At 37.3% G+C, this 11,081-nt stretch overlaps 1 protein-coding gene across 1 annotated transcript in view; it reads left to right on the forward strand.

Annotated features, from left to right (window-relative positions):
• The window catches only part of si:dkey-183c6.8 (protein O-GlcNAcase), a 31,661-nt gene that overhangs the window by 15,284 nt on the left and 5,296 nt on the right, over positions 1 to 11,081 (forward strand). The window contains exons 8-17 of the mRNA XM_047386817.1: positions 1,620 to 1,889; positions 3,545 to 3,631; positions 3,804 to 4,270; positions 4,358 to 4,532; positions 5,266 to 5,322; positions 6,428 to 6,513; positions 6,641 to 6,745; positions 7,844 to 7,935; positions 8,788 to 8,977; positions 10,349 to 10,508. Coding sequence (XP_047242773.1) covers positions 1,620 to 1,889; positions 3,545 to 3,631; positions 3,804 to 4,270; positions 4,358 to 4,532; positions 5,266 to 5,322; positions 6,428 to 6,513; positions 6,641 to 6,745; positions 7,844 to 7,935; positions 8,788 to 8,977; positions 10,349 to 10,508 — 1,689 coding nt within the window. The remainder of the gene's footprint in view (positions 1 to 1,619; positions 1,890 to 3,544; positions 3,632 to 3,803; positions 4,271 to 4,357; positions 4,533 to 5,265; positions 5,323 to 6,427; positions 6,514 to 6,640; positions 6,746 to 7,843; positions 7,936 to 8,787; positions 8,978 to 10,348; positions 10,509 to 11,081) is intronic.

Raw genomic sequence — 11,081 nt, forward strand, 5'->3', positions numbered from 1 at the left:
GAAAACTCTTTGAATGAGAAGGTGTGTCCAAACTTTTGGTCTGTACTGTATGTCACGCAGCTTCAGGGATAAAGGAGCTCCCTTTCTCTCTAACTAGTACACAGATCTAGCATCGTTTATCTAGTTCTTTAGATTCAGCGATCAATGAGAGATGAAAGTAAACACTCGATTATCTGTGATTTTAAACATTTGGAAATTTGCTGAAGCTGTAACACCGTTGCTGTGGTTTCTTATAGAAGAAAATTGCTTCCTGGAGGCCTTTCTGGAAAAAGATGCCCAGCTGACCTGCCTGCATAAAATATGAAGCAGAACTGCTGGCAAAAATATGCAAAGTTGCTGTTGTGTGAACAAGCAATCATCTTGTGCCTCCCTTGAGGAAACAGCTTTCTCCCACAGCACATTTAAAAATAGCTAAATTTAAAATTGCTTTGGCAAATCCCACTTATAAAGCAAGCACTGTATACATACACATAACACTGTAAAATGTCTGGCTTAAAAATAACCCAGTTCAGGGTTAAATATAGACCAATACAACCCAGGATTTAACACAACAGGTTGGTTATGGGTTTAAGTCAGCATACTGGGTTACAGCTGAGTTCAAATATCCAATCTGTTGCTTGATCAGGGGATCCATCCTCTCCAAGGCAAAGATCAGACACTTGGTCTTCTCAGAGATCAGTTGAAGGCAGTTATTTTTTTAACCAGGTTGTAACATCTTTAAGGCACTTAAGTAATGCAGACAGTTTGAAAAAGGAGCTGTACAGCTGTTTGTCATTAGCATAAATCGATAGTAAATATGGAAATTATTGATAATCTGTCCATGGGTGTGTGTGTGTTTGTGTGTGTATAGCAAAAAGGTGACTAATGTCTAAGATTAAGGCTACCAAAGAGTGGGTTGAACATTTTTTATGAAATATTATCAAGCAACTAATGTTTAGGTTAAATGAATTATTTTTATTTGTTTAATTTATTTGACTAAAAACAAACAATTTAAGTTCAGTTACAAAATTCATGCTCGGTATGAACAGCTGCATAAAATATCATATCTGTATTGATTTAATTACATTTTTTGGACAAAGTGTGAATATTGAATGTAGATAGCGTAACTGGAGCTAGCTACATTGTAGGTAAAACGCTAAAGTTGTCTTAAGAGAACAAGCCTGCTCTCCAGTGTGAACTGAAGTTATTGATACATTGCACTTACCTTAATGATACTATACAGGATAATTGTGCTATCTTACCACTTCATTTTTTTATAAATAGCTTTAGTGAATTCTGGACATGGCACTGTGTAGTCCTAAATGGCAGTTTTTGAAGAATGATAGGTGTCCTCCTAGTCTCTTCTTTAACCCAACAAAATGGGTTAATTTTTGATCCAAAGTTTGGTAAAAACATCCTTCCCAACAGTATAAAGTTAGCATCTGGGTTTAGTATAAACCCAGTTTGTTTTTGTGTAGGGATAGCTGAAAAGCAAACTGAGTAAACTAAAAAATCTGACATTTCAAATGGACACTCCTAACATTTATCTAGACAAAGAAGTAAATTTTATGGGACCAGTTTTATTTCTCAAACTTTAAAACTACACGTGAAGCCTTTCTATCCATCACTGTGTCCCACAGGTAGCAAAGTCATCTCCAGGCAACTGTCGTTAGACTGCCTTGCTGAGTTGGAGTCTGTCCTCCAGCGGCCCCCGCTGATATGGGACAACCTGCACGCTAACGACTACGATACCCGACGTCTCTTCCTGGGGCCTTTCAAGGGCCGTGACCCTCAGCTAAGAAGCCACTTGAGGGGTCTGCTGCTCAATCCCAACTGCGAATTCGAAGCCAATTACATCCCACTGCATACTCTGGCAAGCTGGTACAGAGCTGAAAAAGATGACATAAAAGGTTTATAAAATTTACAAAATTGTTTATAAATTAAATTAAATTGAAATGTAATCATTGCAACCTTTGTGTTTTTTTAATGAAATCTCACTCCCTATAGGAAGGTAGCAGACATGACTCTGTGGAAAGGACAGTTTTCTTCTAAATAGCGTCTTACATATACAATATGTATAGTTTTGTGATTTGTTTTCACAAATCTATTTTACATAAAGTGTTTATTAAAGATTTAGATCAAATGCACGGGCAAGAGAAATATGTTATAATATCAAAGTAAATGACATTTAACAGAACTGTGACTTTGTTTTAGAGAAAACTATCTGCAAATAAAATGCACTAAAGGAACATTCTAGAAGCTATGCACAGGCTCACTCACATCTCTTCCAGTGCCCCATCTGACACAAGCATCTATGACACTTAACAAAGCTAAATTGTAGTCTAGTACACATGGTGACAACTAAAACACTGATAAGTGTTATTGTTGGTGGGGCCTTCACTTATTGGAAAAAAAAAAATCAGCTTTCAACCATACGGTCACTGGTCAAGCTGAAATTTCTATTTACTACCTCTTGTTATTCAAACTATTGCTACACAAAGTTTGAATAGCTCCTCAGTAGGTAAAACAATATTTTATGTAGTTTATGTAAAGTTTGAGTTTTTATCTAATTCTATGCATGACATGTTAAAACTAATAAATTAAATTATGAGATGGTTGTAAGTCTGTTTTGCATACAATCTATTATTGTAAAGATGCTGTTTTCATGATATAAACTCAAAATGGCTCAGTTTTATTACACAATGGGAAATGTAAAAAGAAATCCAAGCCATCAAGGAAGAAAGGGAGTTGGAGAAGAAACAATAAAAACAAAGGCTGCTCAGGAACACTGAAGCGTGTGAAGTTCTGCTCTCTGTTTGTTGAGAGGTGGCAGTGGAGGGGAAACTATGCAGTCTCATAATGAGAAAAAATGATAGGAGAGTAGAATCCTCTTGTATGGGAAAATAAGGTGGATGCTGGTGAATTAAATATCTTTAAAACTGATAAAAACAATAAACACTGAATCATTGTAGGAAATTAAAGAAAATGATAATTCTTACATAAAGGTTTGCTGTTAACCTGTGGATATATCTTGGTGGGAGGCTTCAGACTGTGGCTTCCCCTTGCAAGGTATATTCTTTGAATTAAGATAATTGTCCTCACAGATGTTAAAGCTAACTCAAGCTGAGTCATCTTTGTTTATACAGTAAATCTCATACATTCATAACTCAGTGTGCTTAAAGATAATATAAAGCTACGATATAGAAAGAGCAAAGATAATTAAAAACAACACATTTTTACAAACATAAGAATAAAACACTCATATTGAGATTTTAAACATAAACTGTAAAATTACAAATTAAATCAAAAGAGTAGACATAATGCCTAATGAAAGCTCCAAGTGGGAGAATAGATAAAAGAAAAGAGGACTAAGAAATAAACCTTGAAGAACTTCATGAGAAACATTAATTTGATCGGATTCAAAATTAAAAAGTTCTACCAGTAAAATCTGAACAAGGCAATTAGATTGAAGTACCTTTTAAACCCAGTAGTTTTAAGAACATAAATAGAAATGATGTTTTTTGGGATAATTTTCAATTTATTTAACTGAAGGTATATATTTCAGACGAGGAGCACGAGTACTGTCCTGAGAGAGCTTTAACTGCTGCACTCCATGACTGGATGGAAGAACTTAACCAACCTCTGCAAGCAGGTAAAGATTTTATAAACCCAAGTACCTGGTGACGTTTAAGCATCTATCACTGTTACTGTTTGACGCTTTCGCCTGATTTCAAATAACTCACATTTTATTATATCTCAACCCTTGAAGTTTCCGCACTGTGATTTATGTTGACCCCATCGCTACGTTTGAACCAATATTTCAGGTCGGCAGAGCACAAGAGCAGACCATCGTGCCTCTGTCTCATCTTCGCGTTCCAAAACTCCTGACAGGTCCGACTGTCCTTCCACCTTCAGAGCCACCCATGCTGTGGCCAAACTCCCAGTCTTCCCTCTGAATTCCAGCTCTCCACCCTCATCCCCACCTATGGGCAAAGCAGAGAGGGAGGGACAAGAAGCGGAAAAAAAGAGGTCACACCAACCAAGTCAGCAAGTTTCAGGATCGAGGTCAGGAGCACCTGTAGGTGGGGGCCGGGTACAGCGGGCACAGGGTCGTGGGCTCTGTGGTGGGAAGGGCTTACTAAGTGAGGCCCAGGTGCGGCTGCTCGTTGGTCTTCATTACCTCCCCCATGAGCATGGTCCTTCGGCCCAGAAACTGCTGCAAGATCTAACTTGGCTAAAATCAAACTGCCACCTGGTTGGGGCAAACAGCAAGAAGGCACAGCTTCAGAAGGTCAGTCAGAACATTTCTTTTGTCAATGATTATTTAAATATAGAGCTCATCACTGATTAATATAACTCAGCGTCCTCTTATCTCCAGGTTGACGAGTGGCGTGGGCGGGCATCCAGTTTCCTATCTTTGTGCGAAGACATAGCTCAGCTCCACTGCAGCGTAGTGGGAGGAGCTAACAGGGCTGTGCTCTATGACCTTTACCCTTATGTGTGGGACCTGAGGAACACAGCTCTGGTGGCAAAAGCCTTCATATGCTGGCTGGGTGAGGACACAGGGCAATAGAGGAAGGAAAATACGGAAATAGAATAGAATAGAATAATCCTCTTAGTCCATCAATGGGGAAAATGGTAGCAGTAATAAAGCTTAAAATAAAATAGAGATGCAGACAGCTGTGTTTGATGGTTTTGTTTGTTTATCTATAAGAAACCACTATAGAGGACCAAATTTGCCACTATGCAATTAAAACAAAAATGTTATATAACTTTTTATATATAAGACCACAAACGATAGAGTTATCTGATGAATTTATTTAATAAAAATAAAAAAATCACATATAACCACATATAATCACATATCTGATATATTATTTCAGTAGTTATTGAATTAGGCTACAGTTTAAACTGTTCATCATTACGTTGAGTAATGTACTGTTAGCCCTGCTCTCTGATATGCAAGACTGAAAATATTTTATGATGTGCTGCAACACAGGATTATGAAATAATTAAATAAATAAACTAATAAAATAACACTGAAAGAGTTACATATGCTTTTAACATATAGTAAATACATATTTTAAAGGCATTTTTTCATATATATTATGTATTTAATAATTTTTAAACAGCTAAATAATTGAAGATACATTTATTAATTTATTTATTTATCATATATAACTTTCATAAAAAATTGTAGTCCCATCTTTGGCCCTTTCAGACCACCTGTTGTACAGTAACAGGGCTCTTTAGTTACTTGAATGACATTTTCTTTGTTTCCCTCAGATGGGCGAGTGCTGAGTGAAAGCTCAAGTCTCGCCACCTGGAGGAACTGCTTTCACTGTGAGTAGGCATGGATGCTTCACTTTGTCACTGTGCAGCTATTGCAAGTTAATTTAGTCAGTCAGTTGTCACTCTTCCAGAAAACATTGATGTATATGTTCAGATTATGGGGCACTGAGAACTAATACACTACCTTTGTTTTAAAACTTTAAGAAATAGGCCTATATTCCTATTTGAGTTGTACCACAACGCCAAGCAGGAAATACACTATTGACCCTAGAGAAGCAGCTGTTGCTGTTGAGGAAATCGTTCAAGACAATTTCTAAATTATCTGAATTCCATGATATTACAGAGGAAAACAAGGGAAGCATTTAGGACAGTTACATATCGTCCCAGGAATAGATGTGCCATTCACCTCCAGATTGGACCATGCAATGCTCAGAGAAATTAAAGAAAACCGCCCCAGACTCTGATAGAGTATTAAGTATTAACATTTATGAATGTACAATTAAAGAAAATCTATGGTTTGTTTGGACACGTTGCCAGAAGAAAATCTCTTGGCAGCAAGATGCTGCGTGATCCTCCATTTACAAGATTGCACCTACGTGAACCACAGAACTTCTGCAATGATTGCCTTTAGACAGATAACAGATAAAATTAGAGATGTTTTGTCACAATGCATCTGGCCATGTGCCCATTGCCAGCACAGAGGTGGAGGTATGATAAATTGATTTATGTGGCTGCCCCAGTTGCTGAGACCTTTATTCATTAAGTCAACTACTAACTCATCAGTATAGTAAACTGTTTTTAAGTCAAATGTAAGGCTATCTGTCCCAGAGATCTTCATAAACAGAATAATATTTCTAAATACAGCTGGAAATGTCCAACACAATGACTGAAAAAGAAAATAATCTAGGTGCAATGTTCCAGTCAAAGTCCATACTCCAACCTAATATTAAAGAAGATTAGGTCAAAATTACTCCATAGTAATGGAGACTGATAAAGTGATTTAAAAAAATTAGTTACTGATGCTAAAAAAGTCTTTAGAATCATAAGACTTAGGTTTTCGAATGCCTGCTCAGGACTCACTGATAAGGCTTCTTGTATTTCAGTGTACCTAACCTATGCTGTTGACTGAGGGACATTTTTCTCTTGTCGCTGTCAGGGTGTGGGAAGACCACAGGAGCAGACCTGCTGGGAGTGGACCCAGAGCCATGGGTCTTCAAAGGGGGAGTGTCTGGGGAGGTGCAGGTAGTTTTCCATTTTTTATGTGTACTTACTTGTCCTCCTTAATTTTTAGTCGTTCCTGATTTATGTTTGTCAAGTTCAATCCTAAAACCCATTCAAACACTAATTGTGGTTGTCATTTTGTGAACAGATGCTCCTCCCAATAGGCAGCAGCAATGAACTTTTCACTCATCCCCCTCCTCTCTTTCCTACCTCTCGTCTCTACAACATTAGGCCCTACCACAGTAAAGACAAGGTATGATATGAGCTATTGTTTCTACCACTAAACAGAAATACAAAATTATTTATTAAATATATTCTCATTAGAGATGCAACAATCTGAGTTTTATGGTGTGTTTTTGATCTCTGGATTTGGGAAGCTTTGACCTGCTATTATTGATTGTAGCAATATGTTTTTTTATTTAAAAAACGTTAGTAACATTCAGAATAATAAACATTTTATCACCTTCCTGCAGTGATTAGTTATTATCTATTATATTAGAAGTAAAGGTGATATCACACTGTGTGTGAGAGCACTTTCAGTCAGGGTTTTACTATTATGTTACAAAAATAAAGACAAAATTATCACAGAGTTGACACAGAGTTTTTGTCCATCATTAGCAAATTAGATTAGCAGGCAGTGTGGTTAATAAAAAACTTTCTGCACTCAGCTACCTGTTTGTATTTGCTAAATAACATAGACACTTACCTTAAATCCTAGATGTCGAAAAGTCTGCCAACATTTCTTAACCCAGCATATTCCACGACAGAAACAGTTTGAAAACTCAAAAGGATAAATCAGAACAACTTTACTGTAATACGTTCCCACCTTCCTATTATCTATTGCCTTACTTAATTAGTAGCTTGAATTAACAGCATAGATGCCTCCATTGAAAATAGTTTACTATTTTCAATGGAGGCATCTATGCATAGACTAGGCATAGACTTATCACTTCTTTTGTGGTTCCTCTGACTTAATTTTTACAACCTGCTGATACTTAAAATAGGCTATTCCGAATCCATTTCTCTCAATAACTACTTCCAAGTTGACTGTTGTTGTTAGTGTGGCCTTTTAGTATTTAGGTATGTTGTATTTACTAACCATAAAACATAGAATTACTGAACTCCCAACTGGCTGGGCAAGTAGAAAACTTCCTTTTTGACATTTTACATAAGGTGCTCAATAAAGATTTTTAGTACAAGCAAGAGAAAGGCTTAAATCAGAGGAAATCTGATGCACTACAAAATTACCAGCAAAATTACTTTTTAGTCCATCGTCTGCAAAGCAGATCTTCAATAATAACCAGGTGTGAAGAGAAACATGGTGATAATATTCTGAGTGATGTGCCTGTAGGTGGAGCTGTATCGGATGGTCCGCCAGCTTCACCTGAGAACTCAGGGCGGCCAGGAGTCCACTATGGCTCATCCAGATGTCATTGGAGACAGGTTTGTTAGCTTATGTATGATGGGTTTACTTGTTTACTTTAACCTTTATGTGGTGTTCGGGTCTGTGGGACCCATTTTCATAATTTACTTAAGGAATAATGATACAATTAATGTAAATTAATTAAAAATTTGTTTACACTCATATCATGATTTTAATTAATTTTCTTATGTTTTAAATAAAAGGTTATAAATGTGATCTAACAAAGGTAAATGGCAAATATTAACCACACATTTTCTTTATAATACTTGAAATTGGGATGAAGTAAATATCTGTTGAGTATTTTTACATAAAAGTGTTTGATTTTGAGGCATTAAAAATCACAAAATGCAACGGGGAATCCAGACCCAGAAACATTGGTTGAGTAAAAACAATATGAACACCACACAAGGGTTAAGCAGGCACACACATTTGATGTGTTATGTATTCAGAAACGGTGTTCGGCATACCTTGGTTGTAATGAGTGGTAATGAGTTGCTATTCTATCATTTTCAACAAGTCTCCCCTTTTTACGACAACAACACAACATTGTCATCCACAGAACTGCTGCTTGCTGATTATTTTCTCTTTCTGGACCATTCTCTGTAAACCCCAGAGATGGTTGTGTGTCAGAATCCTAGTGAATCAGCAGTTTCTGAATTTCTAAGAGCAGACACTTGATTGATGAAAAGTCTCTTAAATCCATTTTCTTTGATGTTCTGATCCTTGGTTAGAACTTCAGTAAGCAGTTTTCTCCTCGTCTGGATGTCAAAATGCATTGAGTTGCTGCCATATGATTGTAACTGTACTGGTGTACATCATAAAGGGAACAATAAGTGTATATTTATGTTTAATACCTTCTTTCACCCTGCTAGATGTCTTGGCCCATGTCTGGCACTGAGCCCTGAGTACTGTTTCATCCTGGAAGATGAGCTAGGCATTTGCGGCTGTGTGCTGGGCATCGTAGATGTCCGCTCCTTTGCCAAGCGATGCCAGGCCAGCTGGATTCCTGCCATGAGAGATAAATACCCACCCAAAGGGAACAGCTCACACTTAAACACACAGGTGAATATGTGGAAATCAGGCAGAGGAACTGCTTTTATTTGTTTCATTTTAACAGACAGAACACAACATGTTTAGATCCAACCAAGAAATAAAGCAAAATCATGCACACAATTGTTTAGAGTTACTGACACCTCCTGTTGCACCATCTGGGTCCCTCCTGTCAAAGATTAATTACTCACTGGAAAGATGCACAAAAACGTGTTCGTTCACCGAGGCATTTGGGATGGCTCATGTTGGCATGTAGTTCAAGCATAAGCTATGGGGTGCCACCAGGGACATAAATCACAGTTGCCTTCCATATACACATATGAAATTAAACTCTTCCACATACTATACTCAAAACCTTGCACAAACACTAGTGAAACGCTCCCACATAAACTAGTGAAAACATTTACCTTACGCTTTTCACCAGTTTGTATGAAGTGGTCACTACTTTGTATAAGAGCTTTTGAGTAGATTATATAAGAGGTAAATGTTTTCACTAGTTTTTGTGCAAGGTTTTGAGTATAGTATGTGGAAGAGTTTAATTTCATATGTGTATATGGAAGTTAACTGTGATTTATGTCCCTGGTGGCACCCCATAATAAGCTGTGCATACTGTGCATATTGTGCAGCAGTAAATAGATTTTTACAAGAGCAAAAACGTCATCTGTCATAATGGGAAAGCACCTTCTATTCAGGTTTAATTGTTAAAAGGTAAAGATTGTTGCATAACACAAAGTTACAACACCAGAAGTCAAACAATCTCTGGCAATGAATCAATCCACAACAAAGGTGAGCAACAGACACAGTCAGACCGAGTCATTCTGTGGTTGTCTGATTTTTCTGCTAAATGAGTCACAGTGCATGCCAAGAGCCATGCTTTTGAATGACTGCCAATTTTAAAACTGACTCGTGTTTGAAGGCAGAAAGTGTTGATTCATTTTTGAGTGGTAGAGAAAATCTGATAGGCATTTGTAACCTGGTTTACTGCATTCTAATTGTTTTAGAGGTAACTCCTGCAAAACTGTTTTTACTTCCTCATGCACCTTTATGTGTAGGTCCTATGTTGCAGGTGTTTGATAAGTTGAAAAAAAGGTGGAGAAAATACTGTCCAACTTAGGATGAATTTTTAGAGGAAGTGTTAGCAAGTTTTTTTTTAATTCCAGGTCTTTAATCCCACAGATGCTCAAAGTTGACACTGAGAAATAAAAATCAGTTTTGTCGGCATTTTTATGATTCAAGTAACCATTCTGTCTTTGGGAGCTCATCTAAAGTGTTGTATTGTCTCTCAAATACCAACTCGTGTAAGATGTTTACTGACGAGATAGATCAACATTTTCCGTCACCACCAATAAAAGTAAACCTGTGTATCTGCTTTCCTCCGAGTAGAACTTGGTCCAATTGATGGAGGAAGACCAGGGTGAGTACCCAGATTCGCTCCTCTATCACTTCCCCTCTCAGCTGCGACTGGATGCCCTTCCTGAGCTGGTGGACGTCAGCGTCAGCCGAACCCTGCTCACCGCCCTACTCACTGCGCTCAAGGCCAACGGTGAGCTCACAGTCAGACAGGATTCCTTTCCGATGTTTGTTAAAATGGGAAAATGCAAATCTCTTTAGATTGGTACAGACTGTGATACCCTGCTGGATTTTTTTTTATTGCCTTTTAAAGCTTTAAGTTGTAGTGTCCCGCAAGACTATGCGAACAACTTGAACGTTTTCACATTAACATGCCACAGACCAAAACAAAATATAGCATAATTGTGATGTAGAAGAAAATGATAATATTTTTTTATGTTTGGTATCAATTTTTATTCATTCTACCCGAGAAAGGATAGTTTGCTACCACCAAATACAGTTCTTTTGGGATATATTTCTACTAGCTTTGCATGTCTACAGACCAAACTTATTGCCAATTATTCTTTGTAATATAGCTCAAGCTCATATAGATTGGATGGTAAACATATGTGAACAACAATTTTAAAGTCTTGCCACAGATTCTCGGTTGGATTTAGATTTTTAAGATTTTAAAGACCTAAAGGTAATTCTAACACATGAATATGCTTGGATGTATACACTTCTCTTGTGGGTTTAAGATTGTCATCGTGCTGGAAGGCGGACCTCC

The sequence above is a fragment of the Girardinichthys multiradiatus genome, chromosome 14 (genome assembly GCF_021462225.1).
Source record: "Girardinichthys multiradiatus isolate DD_20200921_A chromosome 14, DD_fGirMul_XY1, whole genome shotgun sequence".
In the NCBI taxonomy this organism is placed as follows: domain Eukaryota; kingdom Metazoa; phylum Chordata; class Actinopteri; order Cyprinodontiformes; family Goodeidae; genus Girardinichthys; species Girardinichthys multiradiatus.